Source organism: Saccoglossus kowalevskii, chromosome 4, assembly GCF_978046115.1.
Source record: "Saccoglossus kowalevskii chromosome 4, keSacKowa6.1, whole genome shotgun sequence".
NCBI lineage: Eukaryota > Metazoa > Hemichordata > Enteropneusta > Harrimaniidae > Saccoglossus > Saccoglossus kowalevskii.
Genome location: NC_140644.1, coordinates 22109002 through 22129343, shown reverse-complemented (window position 1 = coordinate 22129343; position 20342 = coordinate 22109002). Strand labels below are relative to the sequence as shown.

At 34.4% G+C, this 20342-nt stretch overlaps 1 protein-coding gene across 1 annotated transcript; it reads right to left on the bottom strand.

Moving 5' to 3' along the window:
* Positions 1–7652: 7652 nt before the first annotated feature.
* On the bottom strand, positions 7653–19378 carry LOC144350411 (solute carrier family 23 member 2-like). The gene is made up of 14 exons (XM_085498545.1): positions 19258–19378; positions 18770–18870; positions 14733–14849; positions 13870–14027; positions 12896–12984; positions 12700–12761; positions 12237–12418; positions 11914–12034; positions 10663–10819; positions 9956–10209; positions 9281–9410; positions 8946–9089; positions 8565–8660; positions 7653–8309 (listed from the first exon to the last, which is right to left on the bottom strand). Exons 2-14 carry the CDS (start codon positions 18818–18820, stop codon positions 8029–8031), a joined length of 1842 nt encoding a protein of 613 aa, XP_085354671.1. The 5' UTR covers positions 18821–18870; positions 19258–19378; the 3' UTR covers positions 7653–8028.
* Between the last annotated feature and the right edge of the window lie 964 nt (positions 19379–20342).

The window sequence follows — 20342 nt, the reverse complement described above, 5'->3', positions numbered from 1 at the left end:
TCTGAAATCAAGGTAGGAAATTATAACAAACCAAGACAAATACAAACACTCTAGGCCTGGTGAGTTATTTGAATCTTTCATCCAAATAATATATTCGTGTCCTGAGTAAACGTCAATAAGTTTAAGATAAGAAAGATAAGTTTAAATTGCATTTACTTTAAGATTTAATTCATTTCGAGTAATAAAATGTTCAACATAGTTACAGTGAACATTATGTATAGTTTAAAGTATACCCTATGTGGCGTACCATATATCATGGAAGAAAGTACTTGGGCAGTTATCAGTATTGGAACCCCATGTTTTTTTCCCGACTACCAACAATCTCAAAAGGTATCGCTGTTTAAAATTTAGCCTCGGACCTCGCTAAAAATATGTAACTAGGAAGTACATAATGCCTTATGTTTAATTCCAAACCCAGGATTCGTCATATAAGCAGGGGTACATATGACAAACATCGCAGATTGATCCTAATAGATTAAATACAATACATTGAATTTGATTTTGTTATTATAAAAGCATCTCCAATGCGTTGATAAGAAAATAGTGAATTGCCCACGACTTCAGATTTTTAAAAAAAATGATCATATTTGATGGTTATTTACGCGAAGTGTGAAGAGTTAATCTCACCTGTTGACCAGTAGAGGTACTTCTTGTGTGACCGTCACCAGCTATGTGTGAAATTTTCTCGATATCTGGTAATATATTATTTTTTAAAGAAGTAACAGCTGCCACCATATAAATCAAATATATATTGTGTGTACACCTTTATTGAATGGATTTTTGTCGGGGGATAATTAATCAAAAGCAATGTTTAAAAGATGTCATGCTATGGTAGTATTTTTTAAATTTCATTTACAATCGGATTGTAAACGTAATAAAAATGTCTGGAAAATTCTAAAATAAAAATATTTTACTTTAAGTTAAACAGCATGTTAAACCATAATTATGTATTCAATGTAAGTAATCGACTATTATTTCTACGAAAAACATGAAATGAACATATTGCGGAAATGTGTGTCGGCTCCCATAAATGTATACTACCAGATGTATTCAAAAAGTTAGCAAAGTGAACAAAACAAGCATTGGTTTACCTAACATACTGTGTAATTGAGTCAGCAGATGTTATGACCCGTGTGCTATTTAGGGTTTAGACATCATTATACTAAATAGAACTGTATTTTGGGACTAAACATAGGTTGTTCGTAGCAAGCCAAACATCTGGCCCAAATAAGCGTTTCAAGCATTTATCAATGTTAAGTTAAGTTTCCGAACATTCCTCTACCCAGCTACACAACACTATTTACTTGGTTCAAAGTATTTTTCATCATTTTACTATAATAACGCCACTTCTGTATTCATATTAATGTTATTTGTCTTAGCTCGCCACAATAGTGGTATTTCGCTGTTGAAGGTCTCATCAATGATACATCAAGTTAATGTTATATTATGTAGATATATATGTCATTTAAGGCATTTGACATTTGCTCAGGACACGCATTTAATTATCTTGCCAATATATCATATTTCTCAACAATGCAAGAAATATACACGTACTACATGGATTTGTGTTTGTTAATACAAATAAAACTCAGTTTATATACTAGATGGCAGAATAATTATGAGATGTCGGAACAACTGTTTGATTCGAAAAAAAAAAACAATATTAACCAAGTAACCCGACCCCACCTGACTTCACAAACATTCGTATGGTTATCTAAATGATTACAATTTGTTCCTCAATTTGTTTCATTACAGAAAACATTTCAGTTTCGATATTACAATTGCACTGACCTGGAAAGTGTTGTGAGTACAGTTATCGTGTTGCTATGGCGACAACATACAAATGTATATGAACGTCAGCTGAACGTATGATACACGTTTTTTATTGCAGCATTGTAATACAAATGGTTTTAGCAATGGAATATCACCCAAACTTAGCAATGTAAGTTTGCCATAGTTCAACCACCTAAGACCAGCAATATATACTTATCTGGGGACAAAATTTGCTAATCAACAGGTCACCAGTTAGTTCCTATATCATATTTCAACCACAGGAATAAAGAGTTAATGGTACATAAAAGCTGCACGAGGTAGTTTCTATAGTCTTATCTTTTCACGACAAACACACCGATGCTTTCCTCACCCATTTATCAATATGCTGTTACACAGTATCTCCCCAGTGTTTTTCCATGTTCAATGGAGCTGAAGATACCATGATCAGTCCCCAAAGCTCTTAAAAGTGTGGAGGCCAGTCATCTAACCAGAAGCATGATCAGGCGTGGCCCTGTCACCTATCTTCAATGTTACTATATCTCCCCAGTGTTTTTTTCATGTTCAATGGAGCTGAAGTTACCATGATCAGTCCCCAAAGCTATTGAAGGTGTAGAAGCCGCTCATCTAACCAGAAGCATGATCAGGTGTTACCTTGCCATCTATCTTCAATGTTACATATTGCTCACTCACGGTCACACAACAAATACAGTATACATCTGCAGTATACAGTTTATGATATACAAAATCCCAAAGTCTGTTTCAGGTATCATAATATAATCCTTTTGTCCTTGAGTACTCCTTTTCTCAGGTAACAATGTGCCATTAATTTAACAAATAATTTATATATATATATTCATGACATATACGTGTGTAACGTTGTTTTGTGTTAGATTAGATTGGTTAAATTGATACGATAAGTAAAATACAACTCCATTATAAATTAGACATCGTGTGACTACTCAACTGTTTACAAATAATGCGTATTATTTTGTTTCACTAGTTCACCTCTCAGCCCTTCAATTCAATGTTTTATTATTTTGATACACTATTCTAGCCAACAGATTCTAACTCATGTACTCAATGGTCCATTGCAGAATGCGTTAATATCACAGTATGCCACCTAACTGATGCATGTTTTGTACACATTGCTAACGATTTTTTGTATTAAATAACACCATACATTTCTCGGAGCCAACACAAATGTCCGCCATATGTTGTATTGTAGTAAATGTAGGGTTGCCAAATCTGTAGGAAGTGAACAATAACTTATTTCTTTGCCAATCAGTCTCGTAGTGGACAACTCCAGAAAGCTGCGATCAAACCCAGCATTATCGATAAAACCGGACAGTAGTGTTCTAATTACATGTGGAGATTTTCCTCAAGCAACTTAGTATAGTACAGCCACACAGCCATTGTGAAGGGTTTGCCGTGATGCATGGAGTCGCAATTCGCTCCAGCCTATTGTTTCAATAGTTTATATGAGCAAATAGTTCCCATTTCGGATTTTCGGTCGAACGAGTGTAGTAAGAATTGTATTCCTAACATTAATTATTGGTATGTTTTGTGGTTTACCAACATTCCATACATTTAGTTGAGTTGATGTGTTCTAGTGGCGTGTACACATTATACAACACAAGTCCGAATAGAATTAAATATCGAAAAGACGATGAAAACTGCATTTCTACAATTATATTTGGTGTACATACATAACACACTGAATTGCAGATATGACTCCACTTCTGTGATAGCTGAACTGGCGGTTCGTTGCGTTTTCTTTTGCCATTCTGTGCCGAATCGAACAGACGTCATGTAATGGAGACACGGATAATTGGTGCTCCAGGGATATATCCCATACTTAGAATATCCGGGGAAGACCGAATACATTATCTTTTCTTGACACCCCCACAAACCACATTATAACGGTTTTAGGCATCCATATTCAAATTTTACCAAGCTTTTCCTGGAGGCTTCGTAACCACTATGATTATAACTATTATAATATAATCGTAAATTATAACTGCAGGTCGATTAAGACCAGTGGAACTGTTGTGTCTGTTGCAGTCTGAGCACTGGTTTGTTGAAGATGATCTTATATATTCACCCACTATACAAGCTGACTTGTATGCGTTCGATGTGTCAACTGCACATACCAGCAGTAGGCTTCTTTCGGAACGTCCATATTGTGGCGACAAAATTTTCAGTACCGCATTTATACTGCGTTAGATGGGGTGATGGCATGTCTCGTGGTTTTACTGCGTCAAAGTGGAACAATGTTACTTATATTCTTCTATATTTACATGGACGAATTAATGGTCTTGCGCGTGGATCATAGCGCCCTCTCTTAAAGATGTGTGTACATTTATTCGTGTGAAATTTATGCCAATGAACAGGATATCGTTTAGAGCACAAAACAATCAACATTTATTTATTCTCTATTCGTAATACGTCACTTTGTATTCTGAAAATACAGTTGTAAAGTCAAAATGTCGAGCTACTTCATCAGTTTAATTCGGTGGGTCATACAATTACAAGTGATCTTAAGGATAACATAAATATTGACAACTAGAGATGTCAGTTTTGTGTGCGAGCGAATTCATTAGGTTAAATGTGTTTTTTTGACATTTTGTTTCAGCATGTACAGTTGTCAGCTTTCGTATGACTTTAGCACTTCTTAATTTTCTAACGCTCTTAGAGCGTGCTAAAAATATTTTTGTTTGTAGTTTGTAGTGCGAGGGTAGGAAATCATTTAACAACTCTAATGAAAAACATCCAATGATTGAAGTTTTAGATGTGTGAACATAAAATAAAAATAAACAATACTCCACTGCCATGACAATTATAATAACGGATGATCTCCATAAGAATGATAATATATTGCACAAATCGGTACAGTGATCCTTCTTAAAACTGAATTGAGTGTCCGTAGACCTAGCGTGCATTTCATACTGCTTAAGCATAAAATTGTCCATAACATCACAAAAGTCATCGCGATTGGACGGTTATTATACTTGCCCGATAAAAGCACCGCTTTCCTTACTGAAGATCGAAAAGGTCATCAACACTAAGTGGCTTATCAAGTGTTAAAATATCAAAAGTGGAGTTTTAGAAGCGTGTGTAATGTCATACTAATCTTGAAAATGTGATTTGATATATATATATATATATATATATATATATATATATATATATATATATATATATATATATATATATATTCATTTTAATCACTGTTTAGGATAGTTTCAAAATGGATACCCCAAATATTCAGGATTTTCAGTTTCATCGCCAACGGTAGACCCATAAACATAAACAAGCGAACTGTTGTTTTCCAAAGGCGCGATCATCCTGGTGCAACAGATTATCAGCAAGTTTAGACTGAATAATTGATGTAAAGATGTTTTGTCTTGTCTAGATGATTACATCATATCAAAACACAAACGTCTGACTGTGCTTACCGGAGTCTAAATTATGAGCATCTTTAACCTTACAACCTGGTACAAACATAAGATGCACGTTGGAAACCCTGAAACCGTCCACTGTTTTATATTATAATAATCAGATTAACCATCAATACATCTGTGTCGTTTACAGGCAGAATCATTATTCGAGTCGGCAGAGTTAGCAGCAGATACATTATTATTATTATTCTGGCACATTACAGACATATAGTCCAACAAAACATAATAATACATAATATTATTATACATCTGTCACCGTAACACCACAAGTTACAGCGTGCCGTAATTGTGCGGTATTTTACGGGTTATTTTCGTCCTACCATATTAGGAAATGTGAATTCCAAATATGGAATGATTACGAGCGTAAGCATCCTCTAATAATAAAAACAAACATGGCTGCCAGCAGAGTTTGACCGACTCAACACAAAGAAGATCGCTGATTCTGTTCTAAACATTTTGGATTTCGGCATTCCCATGGTGTATCCTTGGAAAGTAAAGATGTATAATAATAAGGTTATTACGAGTCAGAATATCACAAAGTATGCACTCAGACAGTACGCTGCGCGTCGGTCGATACTGTCTTCCTGCATATTTTGAGGACTTCTCGTAATAACCTTATATTAACACCAACAATGGACCATGCGCACTAACAGTGCCACCATAGGCTCGACTCAATTGAAACCTACTGCTCTATGTATTATAGTGGATGAATATCCAACGTCATCAATAACATACCAGTGATTTTGCAAACACATATAGTGTGCATCACACAGAGTGTTAACAACAGGTCTACTGGACTTAATTGACCTACAGTTACAATGTTTGTTTCCAATCGCTCACAATCAAATCTTCATTATCCGATATAGGTTTTAATCATATGGGATGAGGTTATTGTTAAAGGAAACCCCAATGTTGCGAGAAAGTTTAACTCAGGGAGTTGAACTAGAACCAATGATGACCTTGTCAATTTATATTTTATCGAATGTTTTCAGGTTTAAAATCATTGAGTCGAAGCTTGTTGTTTGACATCTAGTTATTGATGACATTGACACCGGTATCAATAGAAGTAACTGCTGAAGATGATTGTGTATGAGAGAAGGCAAGGTAATATTGAATATCATCCTTGTGAAATTATGTTATCAAGTGTAGCCCATAAACAGATTTGTATGATGATGATGATGATGACTTGGCGTAACCAACGCTACAATAATTTTACAAAGTTTGGTTGCCATTCTGTGCCACGTGACTCTGGGTCAATGTCTCCAGACCACAATTCCATTAGTTCATATTATACAAAGTAATATCAAAGTTCATTGTTTTCTTTTTTTCTATTTTATTGTCGTCGTGCACAGTTACATAAAGACGTTAAGTGTTTCCATGTTCTCGAAGTGTTCCGAGAGACACCATAGTTGATCTACGAAGTAACTAATGTGAATTATCATTTAGCTATTGCGACAACATCGCCCCCGACGTTACCAATTCCATATTGGTAATACATTTCATCATTAATGAAATTTTAATGATTTTACTCGACTAGTGAACAAAGCCGTGAATAATTAATGCCGCCAGTGTCAAATATCATATTACGATGAAAAGGCTGCATAAGTAAATTGTCACTGATATTGACTCTTATGAAATTGTGTACATGTCGTATACATAAACACTTATACAACATGCATAGTTGGGTGTTTTACCTTGAAACATTACATGTGTGTTTGTTTGTTTCAGAAAGTGCTTCAAGATAAAACAATTTGGAAGAAAAGTTTTTTTTAGTTACTTTTATGAAATTGTGTACATGTATACATAAACACTGATAAAACATGCATAGTCAGATGTTTTAACATGAAACATTGCATGTGTGTTTGTTTTATAGGAAGTTTTTCAAGAAAAAACTATTTGGAAGAAAAGTGTTTTTGCTACTCTCATAAACACAAATGTGTCTTGACATTGACACTTTATGAAACATTTATGGTCTGCTATATTGGGTTGACACATCGTTGGTAATTTGGCTGTCTGAAGTGTTTCACATTAAAACAATTTCGAGACAAATATTTAAATGACATGTGAGAATGCTCAGATGTGATTGGAACTACAACTACCGTTCACCAAATGCAGATTGATAAAATTTGTTAGACCACGAGATACTTAATTCACCTCGTGTCTAAATTTCTCGCTATATTTCTCGTAAAACCATATAGATTGGTGCTTGACATAACATTATTTTCTGAAGGTAATGTCATGACCCATCTCATTATGCGTTGAATTTCGTCACTTTAGGCGATTGTCTAGTTGGCATATATAACATAATGCTTACACACGAGTCCCCAGACGTTTCACTCAATTTTGTTAATACACCTTGCATAAAGTTGGATGTATTAGTCCACAAATATCCTATCAATATAAACACTTCAATGAAAAATGTATATCCCCGTAAAACACCTAGTGTTTTATTTTGGAAAAGTGTATTCTTGTGTGTTTACAGTGTGCTTAATTTTAATCAAAAAGTGTGTTAATAACTCCCTGAAATACTTTTGCAAGTACGTTTTGGTGGCTTTATATTTTGGAACCTTACTTAACAAGTACTATACTAATGATGTTGTTGTTATTACAAGGATCAATGAATGATGTAACGAGCTATTTAGTCAACTTAATAAAATAAACAAACACAAAAATAATCACAATACCCATTGTCTGTACACGACATATGTTGATTATTTCAAACTATTTTCTCGCTTTTTAAAAACATAACCGTGTTTTGAAAATGGATTTTCATTATCGATAGCCATATTAAATTAAATTAAGAGTATTGTTTCGGAGTTATTAGAATTGCAGTATCCTCGTCCCCACAAAGTCCATTTTTATGTTTACACTTACTACAGTTACAACTACAAGTTATATCAACAAAAGTGGGACACATTGGAATGTATTGTGTGATGTGTCTCCATTTGTGAATTAAATCATTTCCAAAAGGGAACTCATAACATTTCATAACCTCCGTTGATACTGCCATATTTAACTCTTTGTCTTTTTCAGTAAATATATTCCTCCATTTTGAGATACCGCGCTCCTCTTCAGTGCCTGAGACCACAAACAAGTAAAGGTGAATGAGAAGGTCATACCGATTCAAGAAATCTTATTCTAGACTTATCAAATTACTGTTTTCAGTACACTGCTAACATGGTGTAAGTAAAATATGTGCTTAGTCTGATATTTAACGAAAACTATCTAAAATTAAAACGGCGTGCTGATTTTGGTTTTACATATCTGCCCTGTTTGTTTGTCTGTTTGTTTTGAAACTACTCATATACAGTAGTGTTGGAACTTTTAACTCACCAGGGATAGTGTTGTCAAATACAAATGCAATGATTCCACCAACAAACATACCAGTACTTAATAACACCATTATAATCTGGTCAAGCTGGTCAACACCTGAATGACATAATATAAAGTCTACAAGTCAAATTCAAGAAATGTTAAAACTATGACGATTTATATATTTACGCATCAAACTATAACGCGTACACCATTACAATAACTTGCATCTCTCATTTCTTCCAAGATTACACATTCAACGAATATCAACAACAATATTTCTGTGTGGACGTCATTGTTTTAATCACATATTTTTACAAATGATTCAGTTATTCTTTTGCCGGACATTACTACAATATCTCATGATGATTTACTTCATAGAAAAGTATTTACAAATTATACCTGTATTGATGGTTCCCTTGTTGTTTTTTATCCAGTTTGGCATGGTTAGGCCAATGAAGATAGAAACTCCAATGATGAATAGATTCCGAGATGAATTCATATCAACAAATTGCAGATTCGTAAGGCCTACAGCGGTGACAATACCTTTCAGAAAAAAACAACACTGATATGTACATGTGTGTTATACTAGCTATTTTGAAATACGATAAAAATAAAAATCGAATTGGGCTATTGCCATAATGATTAGTACTAATGGTAGCGTGTATTGTCATGACTCTCATTGGCTCTTAAAAGCGATGCTTATTTGGGATTCAAGTTAAGTTTATTCAACATACCAAACAAAATACAGAACATGCCACCTATTACAGGATCCGGGATTGCGGCAAATAATGCTCCAAATTTACCCAACATTGCTAAAAGCATCATTATTAAGCCTGCTATAATTACGACCATGCGACTTCCAACCTGAAATAGACACAAAATTAACAACTTGAAATAGACACAATGTTAACAACCTGAAATAGACACAATGTTAACAACCTGAAATATACACAATGTTAACAACCTGAAGTAGACACAATCTTAACAACCTGAAGTAGACACAATGCTAACAACCTGAAATAGACACAATCTTAACAACCTGAAATAGACACAATCTTAACAACCTGGAGTAACACAATGCTAACAACCTACATTATGTTTTAATAGAACCTGAAATAAAAATAATGTCAATACATTATACATAGGTAATTATTTCACTTGCATCAACACATGACTTGTGGCTGGTCATTACTTCTAACGTTAAACAGGCTGCATCGAAAGTCAAACTAATAGAATAGCAGTTTTCATAATATTTGTGTTATTATTTTATTTTTTTTCTAAAATTATACTTGTCAACAAAACTAAGAAGAGTCTGTGACGCACTCATTTTAACGGACTCGCGTTGTAACAAGAAATATGTTTTTTTGCTCCGAATATGAGGTCGTGACAAATATTTATTTGATTCGCACCTTAGTTATAGAAATAACTCCTATGTTTTCAGAGTAGACTGACACACCATTTCCGCATCCCCAGATACCCGATATCATGCCACCAATGCCTTGAACAAAGATTCCGCGGTTTATGGCATGTGTTGGTGGAGGCGGCGCCATAGATATCCTAGCAGCAGCGTAGTAATTGCCGACCGAATCAACCATAGCTACCAAGACAGCAGGTAGCATTCCAATAAATCCAGTTATGCTGACAGTAGGTACGCCCCACTGACCTAAAAACAGACGAAGTATTAATAGTATTAGGAACGTACACCGCAATAATTCTCCACATCACAGTAACAACATCTCGTGTGAAGTATCTAATGTGAAGTATCGGAGTATTTGATTTCTCCAATTGGCAGTTGGATATTACAATTGCTTATACGTGTTGTATTGCAATTAAATGCTTTATTTTCCTATATATGAAGCCATATTTCACCATATGAATATATCAACCAGATACATTATGCTATCCAAGTTTATTTACTGTGAGTGTTTACTTTGAAGTGTGTATTTCTGGAATTAATCCTACCATATCCTCCTTGTTACGATAGGTAATCGGACATATACATAATGTTGTAATAGTCATGATATTCTTAAAAAAATTGTTTTTAAATGTGTAAAAGACGAAAGCTGACAAGCACCAGAAGCGTGTCGATAACAATATGCGGTATAAAAAATCTTACATGGATATGGGATATAAAACCACTTAGAATTATAAAACACATTCATTCTGATATCTGTGCGTGCTGGGTATCCATATGACTCTATACTATCTGGTAATGCATCAGTAACAGTCAGGATGTAACACAGTAACCATGCCAACGCGATAGCCAAGATAACCTATAAATAAATATCATGATGGAAAAAGCAGATGACACTAAACAGGTCATTAATTCATGTGTTTGGCAAACCGACTGATAATATAAATAGTAGTTTTCGCCTTTAAACGCGGCGACAGAAAATATTGGTTGCAAAATATTTGAAAATATAAATGTAAATTATAATCCCGCTGAGAATCTAAACTCAAGTGACAACTCGTGCGAACAGAGAAAAACCGTTGGCGATTTAATTTTTTCAGATTTCCCGTGTAGAATAACGAAGAACAGTTTAATGTTTATATAGTATTCTCTTCGCAAGATAAACAGTATTTAAGATTATGTTCATTATATATATTTTCCTTGTCACTAGTTAGAGCAATGTTGTTTTTACGATCAGCATGGATCGACGCCTCCCAGAAAACGTATCGTTTAAATAGATGAGTTAAAATCATGGTAACAGATGCATTCAAGGAAAAGCATTCCAAAAAAACTAGAATCTCCTTGGGATCAAAACTTAGTTGTTTGCCGACTACAAAATATATTCTGCTAAAAAAATGTTTGAAATATTGTAAATTCGAATGTTTCCACAATACACCAATAATTTCAGGCACTCGTCAAAGGTGATATTACGCGTTATTGTCAAATTGAACATCACAGTTTCTAACTTGCTCAGTCCCGTCTTGGAAAAGCACGGGACTCTTTTCTCTTACTGTTCCGTTTACACATCTCTCGTGAAATATACGATACCACTGATAGAATTACCACAAATTGCACGAAAGTTTGTCGTTGCCATAACAAGAAATCTATATAAAAAAAATAATTAACGGCAAATATTGATGATGTCATGTGTTAAGTTTGTATAATATAAATACAAACATGTGCATATTAATAAACGCTTTGTTTTAATTCGCCAAATCAGTGCTATATTTTAGCATTTTAGGTAATAATAATTGTAATAATCAGGTTTCGCAGTCCGTGATATTTAAGCCAATTTATTCATTTCCCAGGCAGATACACAGGTGCACTTGATTCATATAGATATCAAATATATACACTCAGACTATGCACGTTATAAAAACTGACTGTTTATGATTGTTTCATATCAAACAAACTTACAGGCAAGATGGTAAAAAGTGGATATTTTTTGACGCGACACCCGCTACTTCTGTTCCACACGTAACAAGGTACGGATACATTCTTCAAATACTCTGAGAATATGGTTATTATTACCATGGTACTGAAATTTAATGTATTATAAATTATTGCCACAATGGTCAACACTCTACACATCAAACAAGAGAGTTGAAAATATAATTTGAAAATTTACAGATATACTGATTCCTGATGGGAAGGAAGACTTGTTTGATGGTGAAACACGCTTGTAATTAATGGCTTCGGATTACCGTATTTATGGTAATCGTGATACACCTTATACTTACAAGACGGATATTCCCCAATGCGAACCAGCGAGTTCCCCTGCTTGGTCAAATAGGGAGAGGCCAATCAACACAATGGTGGGTGTAATGGCAAGAGGACCTATGAAACGTAGTACGATTCCAACTAGGCCTGTAAGACCAATAACGACCAGTAAGCCAGAGGAAGCTGCGATGTTACCTTGTATCTGGTTTGCAAAAAAAGACATCAATGATTAATTTTCCCGGGTGGTGTACAAATGCCTTGTAATAATATATGTCTCATAAATAAAACAGTTGCTTTGGTTGGTTAATACATGTTCGCGTGATAGTTGATAAATATTAATAGCAGATAATGGTATGTCTGACATTGCGGATTGCTGCCTGTCATAGAAGCCAATTTCGATCTAAATTTTCAGCTTATATTATAAATACATTTTCGGTGTGACATATCCGAAACATTAATGTATTAATAAACATAAATGTTTACTTCTCTCATTCTCACTTGCCAAAGTTCTTCGCGTTCTTCACCAGTCATATTAGCAACTATTTCTGAAAAAAAGACAATGCCACCATTTCCTCAATCGGTTTGATTTTTATGTATTGTAATTTAAATAATATATTATGTAATATAAATTTTAAATTTGTCTGGAACAATTATTGTTCTGTTTTGATTGTATACTTGCCCGGTGCAGGACAACTCCACTTTGGAAGTGCAAGAATCGCAACTATCGCCACCAAGAACGCTAATGAACTTCCATGAACTACTGGTAATCTGTTAAAAAATATTTGAAATTTATTTCTCAATGTAATAGTTTATTATTATAGGCAGTCGTAAACAGACTTTATGTTTATATATTGATGTCATTTCACGCCATGCAATAATTGGTACGAGATGTGTATTCCAATAACTTTTAAAAACTGCTGGTTACACTACAATAGCTCTTCATATTAATATTGAATAGTATAACACAAAAAAGTGGCGCCTTATCTATTTAGTTGGCAATTGGGAATAAACGTAGTTGTGCATACATGGTTAATTCAATGTTATGATAAAATAGAATGCTAAACCACGCTAATACTCAATACAATACCCACTATTGGAATTCAGTATTTGGCATTTAGTATTGTAATGGTGAAGGCTTAGAGAAACAAACGTGAAAAGTGTAAGACACATTGGGAAATCTTCCAATGATGTCAGGGGGATTTTCCGCAATACACACATTCTACATTTATATATACATGTTTCACCTACAGTGATACCAAAATTACGGATTTAGTAAAAGAAGTTGGTCAAGAATAATACCACCAAATAATACCTTTTTGAATAGCGTGGTGTTATTTTATATTTTCAACAAAACATTAACATTATTAGAATTACTCAAAAAAGATCACAAACACCAGTAGCAACGATACATTCTTAAATAATGTAAACTACTATTTGAGTGAGCTGACATTGCTTTATTGTTACGTATATGCATTGAATACATATATGTTGGATGAACACATCCTGGCCACGACGAGGTGTACCATGTTTGTGGTTGAACTTATACTTATTTCCTAACACATGATATACAAAATGTGAAATATTGTTGTTGTTATTACGAGCATTGTACACGTTAATTCAAACGGATTCGGGAAATAATCTTATCGTATTTACCTAACACCAAATAATACTTGCAATATAGTAACCAAACCAGACACAAAAAACATGGTTGCTATCAGATCAGCGCGTGCCTCGTCAGTCTTTGACATACATAATGCATCAGCCAACATAATGGAAGTAGCTAAAATTGCCCCGAACATAGATAAGTAATGCTATGAAAAAAAAATTGAATAGTGAACATATTAATATACGTAGAATACAGACAAATAACAGAGTCAACATTCAACCGGAAAAAAACGCATGGTAAAAGAGGCTAAATGTAATCTCCGAAGAAGGAGTTTGTTTGATGTTTTAAGCAAGCGCCTCCAGATCCTCAGTAGTAATGAACGGCGGAGTTAGCAGTATACTCACATTGCGTGCATATAACAAACAAATGTAAATGCCATGTATGATGTCCGGAAACTACAAATCCTCTCACCCTGGGAAATCGTGATTGCGATGTCAACAGTAACTACGTGCCTCATTTTTTTTTTATAACAAATGTTTGTAGTCAAAGCTATTTTGAGTTGAATATACAACACACGAGTCCAGGGAAATTATACATAACAGTATATGTAATGTTTAATATGCTATCAGACAAATTATTTGACGACCATGGGGATATCGAATCTGTTAATTTTTCGTTGTCGTCATTTACGATTCCCCATTAAGTTCAAGTACTAATAGTAGAGGTGACCATATAGTGTATGCACGGTATTGTACTACATGAGGATTAAAAAATCAGATAAATTTAATGTAGAATGACATGAGAAGAGGGAGGATATTTTTTTCATTATGTATAATATATTCGTTTCTTTCATGTCTAATGCGTCATGTCCAGAATATGTCGTGTTTGTCCTGCAGAATATATCACCTACCTGAAAACCAAGAAGTATGGACAGGAACCATGGTGGAGAATCTGCAATGCCATAGGTCATATCTCCTTTCATATTCTGCAAGATCTGTTGAGCTTCTTCCTTTGAGCTGATTTGACGCTAAATAGAGTCAGAAATTGGAAATAACATACCCAACCATGGATCCAAATATAGTCAAAGCAGTAGAGACAAATATATGCTTTCTATTTATATGTTTATATATTATTATACTTTATTTCAGACTCAAAGGTCCATGGAGAAATTACAACAGAAATAGCATTATTTATAAAGAAAGCGTCTATAATTGCGCCATAAACTTGGCCTTAGGAATAAATCACTGTTTATACAACTATCAATTATACTATTGAAACAGTCGCTGTTTAAAATTGTACAAAGATTTTCGATGAAGTGTTGAAAAATTGAAAATATTTCTTCTGACACAATTATCATTTGCACTGCTCGACCTCTCTAATTTATAGTTAGTTTTAGGAATAGGAAATAAGCGCATGGAATTTTACCTTTTTTAATTATACTGATAGACGACAACAACATTTATTTCGGGACATAATCATATACGCAATTATTCATGCAACAACAATGTAATAGTGTGTATGTAAATGAGCGAGTACACGCAAGCTGTAATGTGATTGTCACAAAATATAATATATTGATTCGTAATGACTGTCTTGGACAACAACAGACATGCTCTACTTTCCTTTATGTTTTACCTATGATATCTCGCTGTAAGCATTTATGCTTGAACACTACGCTTTCTATGACGAAATTTTGCTTGGAGGGTTGTTTGTGAAGTCTTGAACATATTTGGAGAGTTTTCGGGGATTTTCGAAATGATTCCTTCATTGAACTGATTAATGACTATATTATATGGCGCATTAGTATATTACACTTGATGTTATGTTGTGTCACTTATTGTGTCTCATTCACTATTGTTCTGTTGTACAGCACTCAACTATACCAAGGTGTAAGGATCTTTCCATCAACAATGGAGTCGACCTCACGCATGTTGATTTCTTGTTATGCAAGAAATGTGAAATAATTCGTTTTCCTGTGGTTAACAATCTAACAACTATTGTTGACCAGCTTGGTGGTACTAACTACACTGAGATAAACAGTGGTGATAAATGTGTTATTTTCAATTGTTGATGAGATTGTGTCACTGAAGGAAAGCAAGTGGAGATTGACTAAGGTAACTTTTTGTAAAACTCATTTTTTAGTTGATTTTATACAAACAGAGCAGGTTGATATTTTTGTAGTAACAGAAACGTGGTTACAACCAGATTCTTACGTGCTAATGAGGTTAATGACGTGTTAATGACATCACTCCTGATGGGTACAAATTTGACTTTCATCATATAATTGATCGTAGTGGTGGGGGTTTGCCTGTGCTAAACAAGGGGTCTTTAAAACTAAAGATTATTCAGTATGGTACTAAATCGTCTTATGGTTTCATAGAAGTATTGTTCCCAGCGGATCATTTTTTGTGTACAGAATAATAATATTTAGTACATTTTCAACTGAATTCTCTTCACACTTAGAATAATTTTGCGTGTTTTCTGGTCATTTGTTTATTGCAGGCGATTTCAATGTTGATGATTGTAACAACACTGATTTTGTACATTAGGTTGAAAAAATCACGTTCAATATCAGCAAGTGATAAAATATAGAGAACATGGAAATGTTTAAGAGGGAGGTGTCTAAGTTACTTATTGTTTCTCCGGATATGGATATCAGTAATATGGTGTCCACATATAATGAAACAATGGGTAATGATGATTTTTGTAATGATTCCTGTAATTACCAGAACTGACATTGGCGAAGGTGATCAAAAAACAATTGTTTCTCATTACTACATTACCTTGGAATTGGCATGTTATTTTAATCTTTTTCATTAACAAGCTTAATGTAACAAGTTCCAGAGTTATGGGGACCCAGAACTGTAATTGCATGTTACAGCGTATGATATCAGGGGGAAATTCTTCTCTTCGGGGTTCTCCACACGTGTCAGGGGGGAATCTCGTCTCGTCTCTATATCTCGTCACCTTGAGGTGCGGGATCGGGAAAGTCACTTATACTTTACAGTCAAATAAGACACACACAGCGAAATACGTTTCAACTCTCGTCTTAGCCGATCAGTCGAGCACTATATAAGACACAGCGCCCTGGGGAAAAATCCCCAAGACTATCGCAAGGCTGACCCAAGACTCTCTTAGACTGCGTCAACACTCGCCCCAAGGCTCTCCAGGACTGGACTTGTCCTGGTCTACTCGCCAAGACCAACTAAAACTCTTTTTATTCATTTTCAAAACTCTAACCAATTACAAAACAGTAAAAAGATTCTAGGGCGTAACCTTCAATCATAAAGCCAATCACATTAAGTACTGAATACGTCATATCTTTTGATTAATCGTTCACTACATTAATAACTACGGATACCAACTGTCAGAAATAATAGTCAGAACAGCGACGGTTATCTCGAAATTAGTTTCAAATCACTGAGCCAAGTTCCGTCCAAAACTTCAAATAGGCCTAAACGATGACAGACATAACACAGCAATTCGCTAATAATCAGCTAATTAAGTCGGTCAACAGATACGCAAAAACAAGTTCATGACAATGACATGGTGGGAGTGTGTACAAATCCTTTGCAATCTCAGCAGTCGCTAGGTCGGTGTGGTTTGTTAGCTTGTGTATATATCTGGTAGCTTCGCTTATACGTAGGCTTCGAATACGAACACAGCTTTACCAGCATAAAACGTAAATTACAAGTGACCTCAATGTGATGACGCATGCTTTATGGAATACCGAAAACGGTCCCGAAGCATGCGTCCTGTGTACACAAATGTTAATAACCTTAACGAGATGAATATTATTTTAAAATGCAATTAAACGCTGGAATCACGTACTAGTATATTCGTTCTTGACTTCTCTGTCCGTTGTTGTTATTTAAAGGCTGTACACGCTTGTTATACTAAACTAGTCACCAAATTTAACAAATGTTTTTCATGTGAGCGTTGGCAAGCCTAAATAGATTTCGATTACATACAGCGCCACACCAGAGGCTGTTATCGGCTCCATGCGTGACTTTTTATGACACCGCTGTTCTTATCAATTCGATTCGTCATGTTGAACAAATTTTAAAGGAATTTAAATTATTATCTGATGATGATGTTTAAATATATTTAAGGCATCACGCATTAAGTCAAGCAAGTAATTTGACCTGGACCCTTGAGTGTTATAACAGTGTGTGGATGAAATTGGAGGATATATAAAATGTATTGTTAAAACCTCACTGCCTAATTGTGTTTCCCAATCAAAATTAATGGTAACTATAATAGTAATTATCGTTGGCTGTCAAAAAAATCAAAAATCAAAATAAAATACTGTTGCATATTACGAAGAAGGATAAATTCCAGTCAGCATATAAGAAGTTTCACAGTACAGAGATTGCCTTACTCAAAGTACAAAATGATATATTAATGTCCATGGACATACAGAATGTTTGTGTTTTAGTACTTTTGGATTTGAGTGCAGCATTCAACACGGTGAGAGTTTATTAGAACGGTTTGAACAATGTTTTGGTATTTCAAGGAGGGTCTTTTTAATTCTTGTTTTAAATCATATTTAACAAGCAGATACAAGAGTGTCTTGATCAAGGGTCAAACATCCCCAATGAAAATGTTAAAATATGATGTACCTTAGTTTTCGGTGATAGGGCTGCTTTTGTTTAGCATGTATACTTTCCCACTTGGTAGTGTTATAGAACATCATAAACTATCATATCCTCTCTATGTCGATGATACCCAGTTATACATATCATATCAACCAAACTCAGTATATGATTGTGACCTAACTAATCTTAAGGAATGTGTTTATTGAAAGATTGTTTGGATTACTGCAATATTTTATTGTATGCTATAACGAATGTCCATTATTATTATTATTATCTAATAGTAAAACATTTGGGAGTCTTCTTCAAGGTTTTATGGTCGGAAATACTATGTTCAAGTTATGTGGCTTACCTTTGATTCCACATTTTCCTTTTCTGTCATCGTTTCCATTTCTACGGACATTATATATGTGTGTCAGGTTCAACCATATACAGTACAGTACCAGAAGCCAACTATGCCAGAACAACAATACAAAATGTCATGGAATTGCTGTTATAATATTAAACATGCAAAATGGCTTGGATACAGACAAGCTATGGATGCCTTAAATCCATCATAAATTCGATTATTTTTAGTTGGCTAATGTTGAGGGTATGTTCTCCAGATCGAGTTCTGTACAATATATATGTCATGTTTCCATTATATGTAATTTCCTTCGCTATGTAATTTCAACAGTTTTTTTTAATGACATTGTTATATGAATGTTGATAGTGATGGGTGAAGGATTTTATATTGAAAATATTATTGACATCAATTTTTATACAACACAATGTTTGGTGGGTACGACGCAGATCCCTATTTATACATTTTGTAAAATGAAAAAAATCCAAACGACAAACCTCAATTTGAAGTCCTTATTGGCATGTATAATGATGAGTACAGGCTGTATATATCCAACTTAGTTTAAGAACAGCAAATATTTCTGACTACATTTCATCCACCATTCGCGTAATGGGCATATGAACACTTACGCGCATGCGCGCAGCTGAACTCAAATTTATAAATAAACAAACAATCGTGCAGCAGACCTCAATATAACTGGTTCACATATTCAAAGCATTGTTATGGCTCATTATTCATTTGTGAACATTCATTAGGAACACAGACGCGTCCGATTTCTGAAACATTAAGTGAATAAGTATATTTTTAGCATTATATATCATTATTTTCAGCATGTTTTCATCCAATATATCTTTGGTATTTAACATATGGTGATTATTAAATATAAATATCTGATATTTTGACTATGATACTCCGTGAGAATATTTAGAGATAATGCTTTCATGCTTACTATTCATGTACCTGACGTGGGTCTATTTTGATAATTTGGCTTTTATTTTTTATTATTTGTAAATGTGTCTATTTATGTTGTTTTACAATTGATATTTTAAAATATGTCTGCCAGACTATACATTCACTTATCATATACCTCGTATCACCCGGCCTAGTAACGCTATTGGAATCCCAATGCGCGAGCCGTGCAATGATTTTCCATATCACGCCCCAATCTCCTTCCCAGAGGCCTTTTCGCAATAGTGCCTCTGCCATAGGCAGCCTTCAATTTTGTGGTCAATCACCTCACTACGCACGGTCATTTTCCTGTAGTTGTTACATCTGAAAACGTATTTAAAAAAGTGGAAAAAAGACGTATGTGACATCCGAACTATATATCAATGTCAGACTTCAGTAAAAACGTAAATACGAACCATTATATCACGGACTATGTTTTGCAAGGTAATGTTATTGTAGTGAAATAGCGCACGTGATAAACTAAAACTAGGGAAAATAGCGTTCTGTTTATGTACATAAGATGGGGGTAGAAAGATTAAACACTAGTTTTACTCGACGGGATTTCCTAACAAATCCGTTCGTCTTGTTTTCTGGTGAATAATTCAATACTAGCTTGAACGGATTCGATTCTCCA